At 52.9% G+C, this 21238-nt stretch overlaps 1 protein-coding gene across 3 annotated transcripts in view; it reads left to right on the top strand.

Moving 5' to 3' along the window:
- The window catches only part of ELF4 (E74 like ETS transcription factor 4), a 41924-nt gene extending 23772 nt beyond the window's left edge, over positions 1-18152 (top strand). For all 3 annotated transcript variants that reach the window (XM_049644275.1, XM_049644277.1, XM_049644276.1), the window contains exons 2-9: positions 3400-3680; positions 8295-8466; positions 8901-8993; positions 10340-10528; positions 11889-11972; positions 12049-12241; positions 12845-13222; positions 14099-18152. In XM_049644275.1, the coding sequence (XP_049500232.1) occupies positions 3609-3680; positions 8295-8466; positions 8901-8993; positions 10340-10528; positions 11889-11972; positions 12049-12241; positions 12845-13222; positions 14099-14891 (1974 nt within the window). In that variant the 5' untranslated portion in view covers positions 3400-3608 and the 3' untranslated portion in view covers positions 14892-18152. The remainder of the gene's footprint in view (positions 1-3399; positions 3681-8294; positions 8467-8900; positions 8994-10339; positions 10529-11888; positions 11973-12048; positions 12242-12844; positions 13223-14098) is intronic.
- The last annotated feature ends 3086 nt before the right edge of the window (positions 18153-21238 follow it).

The following is a 21238-nucleotide window of genomic DNA, read 5'->3' as shown; positions in this document are numbered from 1 at the left end:
CAAGCCGGGTGTCTATGCCGCATACCCATCTAGCGCCCCACTCACCGTAAAGGCAGCGTCCAGGGCTCTAGGCCCTGGAAGAGCTGAAAGGACACCAGGGAGGAGAGCCCCCCGGTGTGGGCCTCTCAGGCCTCCCTGGCCTCCAGCAGGGCGGGCCTTCTGTGGTGGTGGTTTTTTTTTTTTTTTTTTTTTTTTTTGGTTTCAGGTTCCTGGGAGAGGGAGGTTATTTTGAGGGACTGGGGGGGTCACTCCTCTGCTGGGGAGAGTGAGTGAGCATGCAAATGGGCTTCTCCCCACCTCTCACTTTCAAATCCTCAAACATCTGACGGGGGAGGGGCAAAGGGCAAAACTTTATGGTGGAGAAGGTTCCATGGTGGGGCTGGGAAGGGAGTTTTCTTAGCCTTGACCAAAAAAGTAGGACAGCTACTTCCTCCCTCCACCCCGCCCACACTCCTTCACCTTACTAGCTTTAGGCTGGAGCTTGGGCAGAACAAGACACCAGGATCAGCCTTGAGTGCTGGGTCCTGCAGCCTTGAAATTCTCACAGTCTTGGGTCAGCAGAACCTGCACCAACCCAGTCCTGAATTTAGATACTTAGACGTGTGGACACTTAAAGAGTGCAATTACATTAGCCTCTTCTTTCAAACCTCTCTTTGCACAGATGGCTAAGGATCCCATCCAGTACAGTGCGGTGCTGTCTTCCCTCTCCCACCACCTCCTTAGCAGAGTGGACCTTGGTGGACTCACCCCAAGAATCCATGAGCCACATACATATTCTGTTGCTAGCTCTCTTCCTGGGAAGCGGCAGGAGGGAGCAGCGGCGGTGGCCATAGCTCGGTCTGTCATTGTCATTCTGCGAAGGCGGGACTGGAGGAGGGGGGACCCGCCACTGAGTTTGTGGCTCTGCCGGTCCACAGAGCGTCTCATGCACACATCCCCATACTTGGGACATGTGCGTGCACCCTGCACACAAGTAAGTCCATGGTGTGCGTGCACACCCACAGTGAGAACTCCCATTGTAAATTACAGTGCACAAACACCCAGATGTAACACAGACCAGAGCACACATCTCTCTCTTACCCCAAAAACAATGTACACACGGATATACTTCTTGCCCAGAAAACACACCTCACTGGTACGGACTGACCAGTATCATTCATTCGTTCGTTTGTTCATTAATTCATTCATGTGTTTGTTCTGCAAACATAAGTTGAGTGTCTGCCACATGCCAAGCACAGTGCAGCTTGGTAACGTCTCACTGATGACCAACACAGTTGCCCCTGCCCTCAAGGAAGCCACTGCCTAATGGGGGAGGTGAGAAAGGTACAGGGAAGGTCTGCAGGCAGCGAGCAGCAGTGAACTCGCAAACAAGAAGTGCTGATCTGTCAAGAGAGGCCAAAGCGATGAGCAAACCTGAAGGGAAGGGCTGCCGCAGAATGACCTTGTTGCGGGGAGAGGGAGCAGACACCAGAGTTTCGTGTTTAGACAAAGTGGGATTAGGTGAAAGTGATCCCTTTCATTTGATTAGTATGAGAATGCTTCCTGGGGGCAGACAGCCGGCCTGAGGGAGGGCGGGGAGCTGCGGAATGCGAGCCTTGGGGCGCTTTGGCTACAAGAGACAGACCTTCCAAGCATAAATGGCCCTGGGAGGCTTCTCGGGCAGGCCACTGGAGACAGGGTCACAGGCAGGGCCCGGTGGGGGTAGGGTGAGGGCAGGAGGGGTGGAACTGTGTTTTCCCCAGGGCCTCCTCTTCATCCTTGCAGGGCTGTCTCCTTAGCCAAAGGGAAACTCAGACCTGCCAGGTTGAGTTGAGTGACTTCTCGAAGTTTTTTGTTAAGGGTGGGTGGAAAGGTGCGGGGGTGGGGGTTAGGGTGAGGGCTGGGGTGGAGAGTGGGCGGAGCCAACCCTGTGGGCTAACGGAAAGGAAGTGGGAGAGGCCTGGGTGTCTTCTGTGGGGGAGAGCGGTCATCAGAGAGGTCACCCATGGTCCTCCTCCCTTTCCTCCCCTTTGCCCCTCTCCGAAGTTCCTCATTTCTTTCTGGGCCAGGAGAAGGTTCTACCACCCCGGCACTACCAAAGGTGTGTCAAGGAGGTAGGAGTCAAATGTGTCTCTGGGACTATGGTGCATGGACCCAGTTCTTCAGGAGCTGGTGGTTGAACCGGGCTGTTTGTAGACCCATTGCGTGCACGCACACGCAAGGGTACCATTAAAATCAACCCTAAGAGTCAAAGATGTGGTACCTGGAGGTGTAAAAGCCCACGTGTTCGAGAGCAGAGGAGCAGAGCAGGCTGGCAGGAGGGCCATGGCAGCAGGAGCTAGGCTTTGGGAGGTAAGCCTGGGTGCCGCCGCAGACCACACGTAGAAGAGCAGCAAGCACGGCCCTGGGTGGCGTGTGTGTGCCTGAGGTGCACACTGTGAGCTCCGGAGGCACCGGACGCCCGGGAGAGGAGAGACATGCCGGCTGCAGCAGACAGGTTTCCTGGAAAAGAGGGGGAGGTCCTGAGCCGGCCCTGCAGGATGGGGAAGGTTCTGTGCCCACCCCCACAACCTGGGGCTCTCCTCACAAGTTCCCAGGGCGAGAGTTCAGTCTTGAAACTGAAAGCAAAGCTGAAGCAAGAGCAGGGACACCCCCCACCCCTCCCCGAGGCTCAGAAGCCATCCTCTCCAGTGGGCGGCAGCGGTGTCAGGGCAGCGATAAGTGCACAGGGCATGTGCCCCGCCTGTCTCGGGCCGTCGGGGCGTGGCTGAGACCAAGACTCCCCTCCTGGAGAGCTGCTGGCTCTGACAGCACAACCCCCACTGAGAGACATTTCTTCCTCCCTAGACTCTGCCCTTCAGAGCTAAGTGCCCCCACTTTTGAGGTAGACCGAACCAGGCAGAGTCTGGAAGAGCACCTGGCACAGCCATGTGTCGCTTCCCACACCCCTGAACACACGATTCTTTCCAAGCCAAGGGGCTTTTAAGGATTCTTCATGCTGCTGCTCCGTCTATAAGGCCAGATGGGGTGCCCTGATTTCCCCTGTGGCCACACCCTGGGGATTAATCTTTGGGGTGGAGAGAGCCCAAAGTCCCTCTATCTGTCACCTTCTCCAGAGGAGGCAGGAGAGAAGGGAGGGAGGCTGTGTGTCTTTAGGGCCAGCTCAGGTGCAGATGCTGGTGACCTAGACTGACACTGAGGCTGAGCCACTTCCCACTGGAGGTAACTCAGTTAACTTCATCTTTTTCGTTCATTTTTTACTTGCCTCTTTTCTTCTTCCCCTTTCTTCTCCCATTGTCCTCCCCTTTTGGCAAGCCCCCTTGGTCCCTCTGGTTCGACTGGCTGTCGGCTGTCCTGTCGTGGGGACAAAGCTCAAGGAAGGTGACTGATTCACTGACCCTGTGACTCCCTTCTCCACAGGTCACTCCTGCGGTTGGCCCAACCCAGCATGCAGCCTTGAACCTGGCTTAGGCCACCACCTACTCCAGCTCTCTACACCCCCTATCTCCCTGTGGTTCGGGCTGTAGGCTCTAAGCTCCAAAGTACCTGAACAGCATCTGTTCGTCAAGAAACCCCCGCAGCTCCAGAGGGCCCAGTGAACCCTGCTTTCGGCTCTCTGAGAAGACAGCATGGCTATTACCCTGCAGCCCAGTGACCTGATCTTTGAGTTTGCAAGCAACGGGATGGATGATATTCACCAGGTATGGCCCCAGAGAACAGAGCCTGGTCACCCAGGCGGACGATCAGAGAGGCACACACTGGCAGGCAGACGGCAAGTCAGCTAGCCATCCGGCTAGCCAGTCAGCAAATGTTGATCAAGCACCTACTAGGTCCAGGCCACTGGCCCTGCATACCAGCCAGACTGTGCACCAGCTTGTCATTCGTACGGCCGTCAGTAGTCATTGAGTGGTCATTTCGTGAGCCACGTGCCCGTGTGCAGTTCTGGGGCACGTGCAGTCACCAAGTCAGCCATGCGGTCAGCATGGTGTCAGCCAGTCAGCAATGTGGGCTGAATGCACAGGTATACCTGGGCCCTCACGTGCATTCCTGTCCCCTTCCCTTCTCCCGCAGTGTCACAATGAGAAAGCTGCTGGGACAGCCACATAACGAGGGTGAGCACTGCCAGCTGGACCCATGGGCAAAGACCAGCCCCCCACCCCCTTCAGACACCTGTCTCTAGTATAGCCGATGGGCCCTTCCATAATCATCTTTTCAGCCTTAGTCTGAGGATTCAGATCTGGAAATGGGGCTTTCTGGTGGGGGAAAGTTGAAAACTAGGACAGAATTCTGGCACTTAGGTCCCCACTGCTCCATATCTTGCTCTGTACTGGGGCCAAGGGAGCACTTTTTCCGTGGACTTAGCTGTACTCATTGGAGGGTGTCCTGGCACACCCATTGCTACCTACTCCTCTCCTTCCAGAAACTGGAGAAGAGGCAGCCAGGTACAGTAGAAGGAACAGAAGATTAAGTCAGGGGTCCTGGGTTCCAATCCCAGTTTGGCCACAGTTACACGTGGGCAAGTCCTGTCCCCTACCTTATCTGGCTGCCCTCTCCCCATCTTCACCAAGAGGAGATCCAGTTGGATTATCTCTAAGGGCACCGCAGCCTAATACTGATGCTCTCTATGCTAAATCCTTGTGAGGATAGAAAACTTTGTCGGACTTCTGGCGGCCTACCAAAGGCTGCCCCCTAGTGGACTTTGAGCACATTGTCCTTTCTGTCCCGCTGGGTCTTAACCTAAAGTTGCTCAGTTTTATGCAACACCTGTGGTGTGCCTAGCCTTGTGGAAGGCATCATGGGAAGAGAAGGGAAGAAAAATCTAAACAAACATGAGTTCTCAATACTACTGGTCATTTTTTGCTTGTTTCTGATCTGCTCAGCAACTGTTACTGTTCTTTTTTAAAATGTTTATTTAATTATTTTGAAAGAGAGCGAGCGCATGAGCTGGGGAGGGACAGAGAGAGAGAGAGAGAGAGAGAGAATCCCAAGCAGACTCCAAACTGTTAGTGCAGAACCTGATGGGGGGCTCGAACTCACGAACTATGAGATCATGACCTGAGCCGAAATGAAGAGCTGGACGCTTAACCAACTGAGTCACCCAATCCAAATCCCACACCTGCTCCTCCACCCTCAGCAGACAGCTTCTCCTCCAATCCACAGAGAAGCTCAAAACCAAGGATACCCTCAGTTTCCCTCCCTTCCCCCTTTTATTGATAACATCACCATTCTTGTTTTCTTCCTGCTGGCCCAGGAGAAAGAAGTGTCCCTCTTCTTTCCAGGGCTATCTCGTACCCATCCTTAATCTCTTCTCTCCTGCCTCCGAGACCTCAAACCATTGGTCACCCTTCTTAGCTCCTTTCTGCTCATTAGTATAGTCTCCACCCTCTGTGCTTATGTTCTCACCTCCTTTCTTTCCCTCTTTTTAGGAAACAATTTTTATTAAAAATGTATCATTAATACAAAAGAGTACATAAATCATATATATATATATATATGGAATAACTATAAAAAGAACACTCATGAACTCACCACCCATGTGAAGAAATAAAGCATTACTAGTCTCCTAGAAGTCCCTGATACCTAAAACATTTAATGAAAGCCTACTCTACACCAGGCCCTGATGTACATGCTTTATGCACATTGATCTGTTTAAACCACCCAGTGGGGTTGTTTAATATGACCACCCCAATTTTATAAAGTAAGGAAGCCGATGTACAGCAAGATTAGGTACCTTGCCCAAGGTCCCACTGTTACTAAGTAACAGTTTCAAACCCAGGAAGTCTGGCTCTAGATCAGGACAATCCAATGGAATTTTTTTAATTAATTAATTTATTTATTTATTTATTAAAAAAATTTTTTTAACATTTATTTATTTTTGAGACAGAGAGAGAGAGAGAGAGAGAGAGCATGAACAGGGGAGGGTCAGAGGAAGAGAGAGGCACAGCATCTGAAACAGGCTCCAGGCTCTGAGGTGTCAGCACAGAGCCCGACGCGGGGCTCGAACTCACGGACCGCGAGATCATGACCTGAGCCGAAGTCGGACGCTCAACCGACTGAGCCACCCAGGCGCCCCTAATTTATTTATTTTTGAGAGAGAGACAGAGAGAGCGAGTCAGGGAGGGGCAGAGAGAGAGGGAGAGAGAGAATCCCAAGTAGGCTCCGCACTGTCAGCCCAGAGCCTGATGTAGGGCTCGAACTCACAAACCGTGAGATCGTGACCTGAGCCAAAACCAAGAGTCAGACACTTAACCCACTGAGCCACTCAGGTGCCCCTCCAATGGAATTTTTTGAATTACTAGAAGTGTTCTGTATTTGCCCTGTCCAGTATGGGGCCACTAATCACATATAATTATGGAGCATTTGAGCTATGACTAATGCAACTAAAGGACTGAACTTTTTTCAAGGTGATATTCTTTTTTTTTAATGTTTATTTATTTATTTTGAGAGAGAGACAGAGACAGAGATAGAGACAGAGTGCACACAGGAGAGGAGCAGAGAAGAGGAAGACAGAGGATTCGAACCGAAGTAGGCTCGGTGCTGACAGCAGAGGGTCCAATGCAGGGCTCAAACTCATGAACCCTGTGAGAGCATGACCTGAGCCAAAGTTGAAGTCGGACACTTAACCGACTGAGCCACCCAGGTGCCCCTGAACTTTTACTTTTGAACACATTTTACATTTACATTTAAATAGTCATCCATGGCTTGTGAGTACCATATTGGACAGACAGCTCTCAACTCATGGCCTTCATCCTGACACCCGACTGCCTGCCTCAGTCCATCCTCTCTGAGATCTGTTGTAATGTGCCTTGGGGCCCTAGCACCCCCCTGGGAGTGCTCTAGCCACGGTGACTGCCCAGTGGCCAAACCCAAAGTCGTTTTATCAATTTTTATTTTTCTGGATCCTTCAGGAACATTAGGCATAACTGAGCATTCTCATTCTTTTTTCATGAAGAAAGAATTAAGTCCCATGAAAATTTGGAAAATACAGAAAATTTGAAAGAAAAGGAAAAGAGTCACCCAAAGTCCTACAATAAAAACATAATTATTATAATTATTCTGGTATAATTCCTTCTATACATAAGTTTTAACGTTTATTTATTTTTGAGACAGAGACAGAGTGTGAGCAGGAAAGGGGCAGAGAGAGAGGGAGACACAGAATCTGAAGCAGGCTCCAGGTTCTGAGCTATCAGCAAAGAGCTTGACGTGGGGCTCGAACTCACAAACTGTGAGATCATGACCTAAGCTGAAGTCGGACACTTAACGACTGAGCCACCCAGGCGCCCCTATACATAAATTTTAAAAAGACAGTTGCAATCACACTCCTTTTTCATTTAGCTTTGTTTGATTTTAGAACGACTATGTCCTCCAGTGGTCCAATTCTCATCCTGATGATTATAGCCGCTCTAAGGGATTTAGCGACCACTCTTTTGAACCCTTGGTCACATATTTTTCACTCCCTGATAGGTATCTCCATGTTAAATATTTCAAAGGTACCATATCCAGACACTATTCTCCGTATCTTTCTCCAAAAAACTGTTTCTCCTCCTTCTGGGTCCCCCTTTCAATGAACAGTGTCCTCATGCACCCAACAAATCAAGCTGGAAATTGGAACCTTCTCCCCCACCCTAACAGGGACTGGGCCCTAACCTCCTACCTATATAATGCCTCTGTTCTTCTGTCTTCATTGCCAGAGACTGAGCCCTAAGATGTCCACAGTCTGAGCCACTAATCCTGGATACCCAACCCTGACTATGGGCTGAGTCCCTCACCCTTGCCATTGACTAATGCTTTCCCACTGGCCTGAGAATGAGCCTAACCCTTCTCACAGACCAAGCATAACCCTGGCCAAGGATTAACCCAGAACTACAACCAATTAAAACTGCGTGATCTTGGGGGCTCCTGGGTGGCTCAGTCGGTTGAGTGTCCAACTCTTGATTTCAGCTCAGGTCATGATCTCACAGTTCATGGGATCGAGCCCCGTGTTGGGCTCTGCACTGAAAGTGCAGAGCCTGCTTGAGATTCTCTCTCTCTGCTCCTCCCCAGCTCTGTCTCTCTCAAAATAAACATTAAAAAAAAAAAAACAACCCTGTTTGCCCTTGATTGAGTGCAGGTGGTACAGAGCTAACCCATCTCTGTTAATCAAGAATCCACTCAAAGCATCACCTAGTGAGGTTGGACCCAGAACAATGTCATCCTACAAAGGACAGCCCTGAGGGCTCCAAGAATTAGGAATTGCAAGACGGGCCAGATTCTGTTGGCAGGGCTTCCTGGTAGAGGCAGGTGAGCCTTAAACCAGATTCCTATCTTGTCCATAGCTGGAAGACCCCTCGGTGTTCCCAGCTGTGATCGTGGAACAGGTACCCTACCCCGAATTACTGCATCTGTACTCAGGACTGGAACTGGACGACGTTCACAATGGTATCATAACAGACGGGACGTTGTGCATGGCACAGGATCAGATCCTGGAGGGCAGTATTTTGCTGGCAGGTTTGTTTCCTTCCTGGGCAGGGAAGATGTGGAAGAGAAAGTGGTTCTGTCTTCAGGGAATCGTAGCCTACGATTGGCTCCTAGTGACCTTACGCAGCAAGGGCAAGGCCCGCAAGAGTTGGAAATTAGATGGGGCGGTTAGGACAAGCAAAAGGTAGTACCACTTCATAGAGGAGGAAACCACCTAAATGGATCCGTGATCTCTCAAGATGGAATGGGACGAGGAAGAGTGGAGACCAGCTGAGGTGAGTGTAGAGAAAAGGTGGAGAGTTACAGTAGGTGGCACACCATCCCCTTCCCACTATCCTTTGGCCTCTTAGCACCATTCTCTGGGCTGGCCCTGATGACTGCTCTATCCCTGCCCTGTGCCCTGAGGGAACTTTTTTTCTGCCCCACGCCCTCTGTCAACCCCACACCATGGAACCTGGAACCAGATGACAATGAAGCAACCTCACAAACCATGTCAACCACTGAAGTCTTACTCAACGTCGAGTCTCCCAATGACATCCTGGATGAGAAGCAGATCTGTAAGTTTGAACCCTGGTGCCTTAACCCAAGGCGACGAAAAATGCCATTGAAAACTACCACATCCACATACTGGGTTGCCAGGCACATGTGCATGCCAGCACACATACCCACAGCCACTGCCACACGTGTAAATGTGCTCTTGAATTGTGGCTGGAACAGAGGGTGCCAGAGGGCACCGTAGGCAAGGAAAAGTTGGCCAAGGTGACTTCCTTTCTCCAATGTTTAAATCATGCTAAAATACTCATAACGTAAAATTGACCACCTTAACCATTTCTCAGCATACAGGTCAGTGGTATGAAGTACATTTGTATTTTGCATTCTCACCACCATCATCTCCAGAACCTCCATCCTGCAAACCTGAAACTCTGTGCCCATTAAACAGTAACTCCTCATTGCCCCTCTCCCCTCAGCCCCTGGCAGCCAGCACTCTACTTTCTGTCACTATGAATTGCACGACTCTAGGGACTTCACATGAGTGTAGTCACACAGTCGTGGTCTTTGGGGACTGGCTTATTTCACTTAACATAATGACCTCAAGGTCTGTCCATGTTATGGTGTATGTCAGAATTTCCTTCCTTTTTAAAGGTGACTCTTGGGTCCCCTCTGCTCTCTTGCCCGGCTCCCAGGAAGACTGTGCAGGGTGTGGCTTATTTAGAAATGCGCCAGGCTTGAAATCCCCTCTTCTCTTCCCTATGCTTGGAGGCTGGCCCCTACCTCCCCAGAAGGCCCCCAAGGCAGGCTCCTCCCCCAGCTCCCCCTCAGGCCTTTGCCTGACTCCTGGACAGGAGGACTCCTAGCCCTAACTGCCCCTTCCCAAGGGGATGCTGAGATCCAGTGGGGGAAAGAAAGCCTGAAGGTGTAAGAGTACTAGTATTTCTGTTGACCACCCTGTCACTAATATACACTCAGGCTTCAGCAGATACTTACCGAATGCCCACATGTACCAGGCACCAGCTTGCTGTGTGACCTTGGACTCATGCCCTGCCATCTCTAGATCTCAGTTTCCTTACCAGGAAAGCAGAGGAGTTGGGCTAATTGATACCTTCCAGTTGTAAAACAAATGAATGACTAAATCAAGGTGGCCCTTTACCCTGGGTGTCGCCTGGAACTTCCCCACCACCAGCAGTGGCTGCAAATGTGGCAGCCGTGATTGGGACCAGCTCATGCCCACAGCCCTGCAGGTGTTTCCTCTCCTCATGGTGCAAGACACATGAGGCATTTTCAGGTGTATCCTGAATCTGGGGCTGTGGGGAACCGCTCCCACCGCCCTCCTCGGGAGCCCACCATTCTCTTCAGTGCCCTCCCTGCCCCAGGCCACTGGAACTTCAGGCCTCTCTCCTTGCAGTCAGCACCTCCGAAATGCTTCCCGACTCAGACCCTGCTCCAGCTGCCACTCTGCCCAACTACCTGTTTCCTGTCTCTGAGCCTGATGCCCTGAATGGGGCAGGTGACACTGATGACCAGGAGGGACACTGTCTGGAGAAGGTCCCCAGAGAGGAAAGTGCCAAGAAGACTGGAAAATCAAAGAAGAGAAGTAAGAGAGATGGAGGTGGGGGATGGGGAGAGGAAGTGTGTATGTGTGTGTGTGTGTGTGTGTGTGTGTTCAAGGGGGCGCAGTAGGCAGGGGGCAGGTCAGGGACACCATAAGGGGTGAGTGGGTCGAGGCTCTTAGACACATTAAAAGGACAGCTCTCATGACACGGGTGGATGAAACGTCCTCCCTTCTGTAAAACCTGGCCTCATCAGTTGGTCTGACATCTCCCATGCCATTGCTGTCGGCCCAGCATATATGTAAACTCTTCCAGAAATGCCAACGATCCCAGATGGGTTGAACCCTCGTCTTGGTGTTTGGACACCATCCTTGGCCTCCTGGCAAGTCCCTGGCCCTCTGGGGGCCTCTGCCTATAAAAGAGGCCTCATCCAGGGGTGCCTGGGTGGCTCCATCTGTTGGGTGTCCGACTTCGGCCCAGGTCATGATCTCACAGTTTGTGAGTTCGACCCCCCGCGTCAGGCTCTGTGCTGACAGCTTGGAGCCTGGAGTCTGCTTCGGATTCTGTGTCTCCCTCTCTCTCTCTCTGCACCTCCCCAGCTCATGCTTGCACTCTGTCTCTGTCAAAAATAAATAAACTTAAAAAATTTTTTTTTAATAAATTAAAAAAAAAAAAAAGAGGCCTCATCCTGTGTGCTTATCTTCCTTCTCCAAGCTTTTGGTGCTTGGGCCATATGTGGGAGAGGACTTTGGGCTTTCCCAAGCCCCGGTGTTATTGATTTCCTTAGGTAATGACTGGTTGCCACTGCCTTGTCAGCGAGGGAACCAAAGCCTCAGTGTCACACTTACCTGCACAACAGCTGCCCCATTAGGCTGCCTTCTCTCTCTCTCTCTCTCTCTCTCTCTCTCTTTTAATGTTTATTTATTTATTTTCAGAGAGAGAGAGAGAGAGAGAGAGAGAGAGCATGAGCAGGGGAGGGGCAGAGAGAGAGAGAGAATTACAAGTGCAGATGAGATCATGACCTGATCCAAAATCAAGAGTCCCACGCTGAGCCAACTGAGCCACCCAGGTGCCCTGAGGCTACCTTTCCATTTCAAACATTAGGCTAGGTGGATTGTGTTCTTCTAAAGGGGACTCATTTGTAACCACTACCGCATTGCAGTCGTGTTCTGGTGTACCTTTGGGGCCTGAAAATGAGGGCGGGCCATTGGGCAAGTGCAGGAACTTGAGGGCTGTGGTTGTGGAGGGTGATCGTGGGCCTCTGGTCTTGTTGACCCGGCTCTTCCTTGTCTGCCCTGGCACCCTACTTGAGGAGCTCCGGGGTCCTCCCTCTCGGGAGTCCACCCTGGAGCACTCACTGCCGTCTCGTCTCTGCCTCATCCTCCTCCCTGCTTCCCCTCACAGTCCGGAAGACCAAGGGCAACCGCAGTACCTCACCAGTCACTGACCCCAGCATCCCCATTCGGAAGAAATCTAAGGATGGCAAAGGTGCGGCTGGGAGTCAGGTGAGGTGGGAGGGGCACTGGAGGGCCTAGGCCGCCCCTCATCACGTGCCCTTCTGCAGGCAGCACCATCTACCTGTGGGAGTTCCTCCTCGCACTGCTGCAAGACAGAAACACCTGCCCCAAGTACATCAAGTGGACCCAGCGAGAGAAAGGCATCTTCAAGCTGGTGGACTCCAAAGCCGTGTCCAAGCTGTGGGGGAAGCAGAAAAATAAGCCTGACATGAACTATGAGACAATGGGGCGGGCGCTAAGGTAGGAGCTGCTGGGGCACCGAGTCCCTGCCCGGGGGGTGGGGGTGGGGGGTTACCGAACTCTTCTCCTTGTTCAAGATGTCCCTCCTGCCTTAGGGTCTCCCAGCTCTCCCACGTGGTTGCCCCTAAGCCTGTTCCCGGACCCTTGGGAGGAACAGTCCCCTCCCTCGTGTATCTCTGTCCTGGCTTTTTCTCTTTTTATAACAGAAGAGCCCTTAAGGACCCCGCATCCCCAGGAAGGGCCTTCTGCCAGCCAGAGACCCAGGGAGACAGGCCCAAGTTACCCACCGTTGACCTTTCAGGCCGGGGGACAGCTGAGCTTCCCAACGTCCATCCCCTCCCATCATTTACTCACCCCTTGTCCTTATCCCCAAAGCAGGGCAGGGCTAACATTTAAAACCCCTTTTCGTGGCCCTTTGTGTCCTCAGGGGGAGATCTCAGGAATTTCATAAAAGCCTTCCAAGTCCAAGAGTTGGCCTTGGCTGGGCTCCCTTGCCCTGGGCTCCCATCTGGCTGCCTGGCTGCCCCCTCTTCCTGCCGGACCTGCCCTGGAGGGTGGCGTGTCCCGGCCTAACTCCCCACATCCCCGGCCCTCGTCCCCCAGATACTACTACCAAAGAGGCATCCTTGCCAAAGTGGAAGGGCAGAGGCTGGTGTACCAGTTTAAGGAGATGCCCAAGGACCTGGTGGTGATCGAAGACGAGGATGAGAGAAGTGAAGTCACGGCAGCCTCCCCTCGGGCCTCCACTCCCTGCACCTCCTCCACCAGCACCACCAGGCGAGCCAGCTCCAGGGTCTCGGCCAGAGCTGTTCCCCAGGGCAAGGCAGGCCCTTCCTGGGAAAAGCCAAAGGTTCAGAGCGTTGGCTTACAGCCGTCTGCAAATCTGGAAGTGGGACTGTGTGCAGATGAGGAGATCCCCACTACCTCCGCCGTGCTCATCCCTCCCCCGGAGAGCCAGGCCAAATTCCCCAAAGCCATGAGGTAAGGGCCCTGGAGTCATTACAGGTCTTCTACTAAGACCGTGTTTGGGGAGAGTGTTCAACTTCTTGAGGAGTTCTGCTGTGTCTCCAGTCTCACGGGACACTCCCAGAATCCCTGGGAAGCCAGTAGGGCACCTGTTGGTCAAGAGGGGAAAAGTGACTTGCCCAAGGTCGCACGCTAAAATAATGGCAACGCCAGCACTTGACCTGGGCAGCTTCTGTCACCAGCTGGGGCTGTTTTGGTTATTTCAGAGTGCTCCCCAAGTAGCCACCAGGTACCTCCACATCTGGGCCCATCTCCCCAAGCCTCCTCCATTCCAGAAAAGAGACAATGGCGGATGGTACAGAGACACCCATTCTGCTTCCCTCAGGCCCTCCAGGGCCACCTGGAAAGCTCTCGCTACTTCTTGTCCATGCTCAGTGCCTCCAAATTTTCCCTGAGAAGGTTGGGCTTTGAGTTATGTGTATGTTACTCTCACTACACTGGCGTGGATAAGGTGCTCTCCTGAAGAGGGAAGGCAATAGAGCGGAGTGGTGAGCAACATGAGCTTGGGGGTCACAAAGCCTAGATGTGGTCCCTGCGACTAGCTGTGTGGTCTAAGGCAAGTTACATAACCTCTCCGTGCTTCCGTCTCCTCAAGCTGTAAAATCACATTATTAATCTTATTCAATTTGTGGGTTGTTTGGGAGATTGAGTGAAATACCACATGCCAGGCATTTAGAACGATTCCTGACCTATACTAAGTACTCAGTAGGTGTTGGCTGGTACAACAGCAAAGAAACCACACCTTCAGCTCTGTTCCTCCTGTGCCCTGCTCCCTAGCCAGTTGGGAGATGCCTTCTGCCTTAACCAAATCTGTTTTCTGTTTCTTCTCAGTACTTCTTCAGTGCCCAGCAACATCCACCTAGGAGTGGCCCCTGTGGGGTCAGGCTCGGCCCTGACCCTGCAGACAATCCCACTGACCACAGTGCTGACCAACGGGCCTCCTGCCAGTACTACTGCTTCAACCCAGCTTGTTCTCCAGAGTGTTCCGCCTGCTTCGACCTTCAAGGACACCTTCACTTTGCAGGCCTCCTTCCCCCTGAACACCAGTTTCCAAGAAAGTCAGGTGGCAGCACCAGGGGCTCCGCTGATTCTTAGTGGTCTCCCCCAACTTCTGGCTGGGGCCAACCGTCCAACCAACCCAGCACCATCCTCCGTCACAGGGGCTGGAGCAGCAGGGCCCAGCTCTCAGGCCCCTGGGACTGTCATCGCTGCCTTCATCAGGACTTCGGGTGCCACAGCAGCCCCTGGGGTCAAGGAGGGGCCACTGAGGCCCTCCTCATATGTGCAGGGCATGGTGACTGGGGCCCCCATGGAGGGGCTGCTGGTTCCTGAAGAGACCCTGAGGGAGCTCCTGAGGGATCGGGCTCACCTTCAGCCACTTCCAACCCAGGTGGTTTCAAGGGGTTCCCTTCCGGGGAACCAGACTTTCTCTTCTCCCAGCTGCCCCACTGTTGGGCTGACCCCAGTGGCTGAACTTGAGCTCTCCTCAGGCTCAGGGTCCCTGTTTATGGCTGAGCCTAATGTGACCACATCTGGGAGCCTGCTTACCAGATCCCCAACCCCAGCCCCCTTCTCCCCATTCAACCCCACTTCGCTTATAAAGATGGAGCCCCATGACATATAAATGAAGGGGGTCGGGGGAGGTGTGTCCCAACAGGCAAAGTTGAACAGCATTTTTATATGGACTTCCTGTAGCAGAGACTGACTGAAACAGCACACCTGCCCTTTTCAGTGGGATGTCAATACACCAGATCCCCTGTCCCCAACCCCTGCCCGGTGTCACCACGGCCAAGCCATGCCCAATTTGAGCATCCGTGGCGTCAGACCATGGCCTTCAAGAGCACTAGGGGATATGCTCTTGTCAGGGTAATGGGCTGACTTGGTGATGGAGCGAAAACCTCCTGAGAAGTTTGTGGCCAGGACTGAGGCAGGGGCTCTGGGGGAAGAGTCCTGTCGTGGGGCTATATTTCACCATCTACGTTCCCTCCACAGGGAATTTCCTATCCCGTATGTGAATATCTCTGTATGTATTTGTGTGTACTTGTGGGTCTGTATCTCTGTTTCTTTGGGGAGGATGGGCGTGTAGCTGTGAGGTATTCAAGGGTGTGTGTCTTTGCGGGTCAGCTGCAGAGATGGGGAGTGTTTTTTAAGGGAAAGCATTCTCTAGTGCCCTCTGTACAAACCGAGATTCAGTTGCTCTGAGGCTGTGGGGTATATGCTGGATCCCCCAAATTGAGAAAGATGTCACAGAGCTGGAGCAGGTCCAGGGTACGAGGATTTCAGTGGGCATGTGTGCTGGCGAAGACGCGGTTAGAAGGGCCAACGTCAGACCCAGATAGAAAGTCCCCAGGCAGGGGCTGAATTAATTGAATGTGCCGAGGGTGTGGACTCCCTCTTGATGAGTGTCATCCCGATACCTCCCTGCTGTCAGGCATTGCTGGGACAGCCGTGTCGCGGTGCATGCTGGCTCTGCCTCCGTCCTTACCCGTGTGTGCCTGCTGCTCAGCGTGCCTTCTACTCACCTTGTAGGCTTGCCAACCCACTCGCCCCCACAATGGCTATCACAGTCCTCGAGTGGACCGTTGACACTCATCGCCAACTTTCAGTTGCACCTAGCCCTGACTCTTCCTGCAACAAGAAGACAGGAGCCAGCAGATGTGAGCCCCCATGGCACTTCTCCCATCTCTACATGGTTCCTTGCTTCCCTCTTTCTTCTTTCTGAGGAAGTTTCAACTGATCCTCTATTAGGTCAAACCCTTGGCCTAACTCCTCTTTCCCCTTTGAATTAGCTTGCCTCTCTCCCGCGAAAATTGGGGGGGCAAGGCTAAGAGTTAAAACATGTTGACAGCCTCAGAAACAATGATATGATCTGGTGAATTTGGTTAATGTGAATCAGTGCCTCAGGACCTTTTCTGTGTCCTCAGTATAAAACCATCCATTAGACCTAACTACCTCCCCAGGTTGTTCTCTCTCTCCTTCTGGTCACTGCCAAGCCTCCTATCATTCTCTCCCACTCTCTTCTTGTGCTTCCCCCTTCTCTCCCTGGAAAGGAAACATATATGGATGTGCAGGTGTATTTATTACACATCTCCAACACTCGGCATTAAAATGCCTTTTTCTAATATGATCAGGTTATTATGACAAATTCCCAATGATGGAAAGTGAAACATCCCAAGAAAGAGTCACCTTTCAAACAAAATTTGCACAAAGTCACTGCGTGGATTAGGGGTGGCCCTGCCCCCGCCCCAAATCCGTAGAACTCATCATCTGAAGGTCACTGATACCCTCACGGTGACATGAAGTGTCTTCTTCACAGTTCTCAGTCCCTGTGAGCCCTCATGGCTCGTGACACTACTTTCTCCCCCCTCCTGCAGTAGCCGGGTTCTTGGGCTACCCTTTGTACCTGTGCTGGCCCCACATCTGCCACTTTAAATGTGGGTGCCCACCAAGGGTCTCAGCCGCTCTCCTGGCTCTGCCTTGGCTCTTTGGGGATGGGGCTGAAATTGAGAGAGTCAGCCCCCACTTTTCTCCTCAGCTCCTGCTTGCATTTCCAGCGGCCTGCTGGACATTTCCATCCAGATGCCTGTCATGCCTCAAACACAGCCCTTCTATCAAAAATGGATTTGAAAGTCTTCACACACACACACACACACAAAACCTTTCCCTCCCCCAAAACAAAAATCTGTCATGACTTGCCTATTTCTGTGAAAGGTGCCACCATTTTCCTGACCTTCTAAGCTTGACATTTCAGAGCCATCTGACGGCTGCCTTCATTTGACCCTAACCCTCCCCCATCTCTTGAAGTCCAGGCCGTTTGCCATGTCTCCGAAATCTAGCCTTTCTTCCACATTCTCAGAGCCTCCAGCCTAGCTCAGACTTACTCGAGTGTATCTCTTTCCCGGATACACCAACACAGCGCAGTGTGACCTGTCCCCCTCTCTGATCTGCCTGCTGGGGCACCAGTCCTGTTCTTTCTCTGCTAAAAAGCCTTCAATGGCTCTTCATTGCCTATAGGTAGGGGTGATACTCAAAATACTTTAGCCTCCTATCTGTTCTGGCAGCTGAGCATTAAATTTTAATTTGCTGAACCACAAAGCAGTCCAGGGGTCCTGGAGGAGAGGGGAGGGAACATTTGAGGACTCAGGGCAGTAATTCCAAAAGGAAGGCCCCAAGTCCTTGGACCTTCTGGCAAAGGCCCTTCACCATCAAGCCCCAACTGACTTCCCTAGTCATCTCTCACATTCCTTCCCTGACCCCCGGGGTCCTGCTCCAAACAGGGATTCCCCCGGCCTTTGAGTTTGCCTCTGTTTGAAGTTTCCCACCTCTGCGGTTTTGCTTTACTTGGTTCTGCTCAACCAGGATGCTCTTCCCACCCTGTTAGTACCAATTAAATTGTATCCATCCTTTAAGACTCTGTTCACGGAAGCTGCCTCCCCAGACCAGACTACCCCTGAGTTCTTCATTTGAAATTCGCACCAATTGCCACTCTTTTGGCAACTGCTCATGAATAGTGACATCTCCTCTGTTATAATCACAAACTGTTACTTAAATCTTCAATGACCTGGGCCTATTTAGTCTCCCCACTTAGTGTGCCACCTTTCGAGGGGCGGGGGGCTGTACCACCCACAGAGCGGGGCAAGCTATGAACCATCTAGTGAGCATCAGTGAGCCCACTGAGCTGCTGAGAGATGGGGAAGAAAGTCTGAGGCTGGTGACCTCTGACCTCCCCTCTGCACAGGCACTCACCCTAGGTGCTCCACTGCCCAGGGCCAGCCCTCTCTGGCTCAGTGCCCTCATGATGCCCCCACTCCCACCCCCCAGCCTTATCACCCAAGAGTTGTTACTACTTTGAACACCCCCTGCCCCTAAAGAAACTTCCCTGTCCAGTTTCTTTCCTAATTCAAAGTGTTAAAGTAGCTAATCTGGTCAACTAACCTGTGCTGATCTAGTTATGGGAGAGGGCCGGAGGAGACCCTCAGGAGACCGGTTCATTTTTGCCAGGGTCATGTGGCAACAACCTCCTTGCCTTTGCGAAGACGGTGTAATGGGGTCAGGAGACCCGCTCCTCACCCCCTAGCAGCTGATGTATCCCTCCTTCCTCTGGGCTCCCGCAGCACTTTGTGTATACCTCTTCCTGTAGCACTTAGCACATGGTAGCTCCTTAGCTATGTGTTTATGTATGTTGCCTCTCTAATAGACTGTGAGCTCCTCAAGGACAGGGACTGTGTGTTAGTCACTGATGTATCCCCAGCGCCTAGCACAGTGCCTGGCACACAGTAGGTGCTCAATAAATGTTTATTGAAAGAAACAATGAGTCATGTTTCTAATCATGGGGATTTCAGCCATATACTGTAGCAGGCAAAAGGGGGAGGGGAAGGACAACCCATACTTGGGGGCTCTCACAGCCTTTTGGCCCCTCATATGACTGCAGGCAGCTGATTCCTTGCCCAGGTCTACCTGCCCCCCTCCTAACAGGGTCCAGAGGAGCCTGAGGCTGCTTCTAGCTGTGCCTTGCTGTTACCAGGAGCCACTGGGGACTCCTGAAACTCCCTACCCCTTTGCCCTGCCCTTTTCAGCTTCAGCACTGGTTCCTCACCTCTGGCTGGAAAGGAGTGGCAGAAAGGTCAGGACCCATGGAAAGGGCGAGGCAAGAAGTTATTCTTATACCATCATAGGTTTTTCTGACTCCATAACATATTTGTTTTTATTTGAGAGAGAAAGAGATACAGAGAGCAGGGGAGGGGTGGGGGGGGGGAGAGACAGAGAGACAGAGACAGAGAGAGAGAGAGAGAGAATCTTAAGAATCCATGCTAAGTGTGAAGCCTGGAGCCGGGCTAGATCCCACACCCTGGGATCACGACCTGCCCCCAAATCAAGACTCAGATGCTCAACGGACTGAGCCCCCAGGCATTCTCAGTAATGTATTTTTATTATTTTATTTTTAAAGTTTTAAAAATGTTTTTTAATTTTTTTTTTTTTGACAGAAAGAGAGGGACAGAGACACAGACAGAGCATGAGCAGGGGAGGGGCAGATAGAGACAGAAACACAGAAGCCGAAGCAGGCTCCGGGCTCTAGACAGCACCGAGCCCCACGGGGCGGGGCTCGAACTCAGAACCGCGAGATCATGACCTGAGCCGAAGTCGGCCGCTTAACTGAGCCACCCAGGCGCCCCTGTTTTTATTTTTAAAGTTTATTTTGAGAGAGAGAGAAAAAGAGAGAAAAAAGTGCGGGAGGGGCAAGGGGAGAGATAATCACAAGCAGGCTCTGCACTGTCAGTACGGAGCCTGAGGCGGGGCTCGAACCCACGCACCACGAGAGCATAACCTGAGCCACCCAGGCGTTCCCCCCATAACGTATTTTTAAAGAGGTCTCTGCTTCCAAAGCTGCTGGACCCGAGGTGACTGAGCTCATCTCCCTCCCACCGCTCGCTCCCAGGGCTTAGAAGCCAAGACGATCTCAGCGTTCGAGAGTCTCTGCCCCTGGCGTGCCGGACGTGAGGACCAACGTCCAGTAGGTGGAGCTCTCGAGCTGGCGATGGCGGGCTGACGACCCGGGAGAGCCCGGGAAGGGGGAGGCGGCCAGGGTGGGGCCGGCGCCCTTCCGTCCCTCGGTCCTGACTCTGAGCCCCCAACTGTCCCTGAGCGGCTTCGGGCCCCACCAAGGCCTTCCATTGCTCGGGAACTTAGAATTCCCCCCTGCACTCCACCCCTCTACTTTCCCGGGAGAATTTAGCAGTGGCCTGAATGCCCTCTCCCCATTGGCCTGTCGCGCCCTGGCCCCGCCCCCCCCATCGGCCCCCTCACCCAGCCTCCCCGACCAGCAGGTGAGCTTGCAGCGCACCCGGCCCGGCGCGCGGGCCGCCGCTCTTCCCCGGCTTCGGGAGGGAGCCTCCGCCTCCGCTTTTCGCCGCGGGGGCGTCCGGCCTGGCCCGCCTCCCCACCGCGGCCTGCCTATAGCTGCACGTCCACGAGGCGCCGCTTTCCACCTTGAAATCGAGCGATCGAGGCGCCCGCGGCATCCGTTTGCCTGCGGAGGGCCCCGGACCGCCCGCTGTGGTGTGAGCCTGGGCTCCCGCAGGGCCGGTGCCGGGCCGGGGAGGCGTCCGCACCCAGCTGCCCGACGCTGCGGCGCGCCCGCTCCCCTCGCGGTGTAAACCCGGAGTCTAGGGGAACACGTGGAGTCCTGGGCTGCCCATTGCGGGGTCCAGGAGGCCCGAGCTCGGCACCTCCCCATGGCAGCTAAGCAGGCTGCCCTTGGGGCAGACCCCATTCTCCCTAAAACACACACACACACACACACACACACACACACGGCTTGGCAGGCTGGACACAATAAAACACTCAACAAGCTTCCCTGTTAAAGGTTAGAATGTGGAAGGGGCAGTTTACTGCCCAAGTGACCCCCCTCCGACCCAAATAGGGATGCGCGGATAGCGGATGGCCCGTTCTCCGGAAATACGGAGCCTTGAACAGGGCCTCCCTTTAACCCTGCACCCCAAAGAGGAACATTCTGGTAAAACCATCATTAACTGTTGGCCCACGACACGTAGGAGGAACTAACTTCAGCTAAACAGCCGTGTTTACTCAGTATGATTCTCTTCCTTCGTGGGTAAATTGAGCCCTATTTGGCAGACGGAGCGATGAAGAGTCAGAAAGATTGGGTTCTCACCCAAGGTCAGCCTAGGTGGCAAGTGGTGGAGCTGGCTCCTTCCCCTAGGCCGCACTGGAAGGATTAGATCACCCCAATCTGGAGCAGGGATGCAGGCTTCATATCACACAACCCATACCTCCTGCCTTGGTCTTCCCACTCTGGCTGAAGGGCAGTGAGCCCTATCTGGGAAAGGTGTGTGGAAAGGAGCCCAAAGGCAAGAGAACAAGGAACTTTTTGGTTTTGCTTTTAACTTGCCTCCTTTCTGCAGGGAAATAAAGGGGTGTGTGCACCCACACACCCAAACCCAGAAGCGCAGGGAT

Source organism: Panthera uncia, chromosome X, assembly GCF_023721935.1.
Source record: "Panthera uncia isolate 11264 chromosome X, Puncia_PCG_1.0, whole genome shotgun sequence".
Classification (NCBI taxonomy): domain Eukaryota; kingdom Metazoa; phylum Chordata; class Mammalia; order Carnivora; family Felidae; genus Panthera; species Panthera uncia.
Note: the sequence above shows the minus strand (reverse complement) of the source record. Positions and strands in the feature narration are given on the sequence as shown.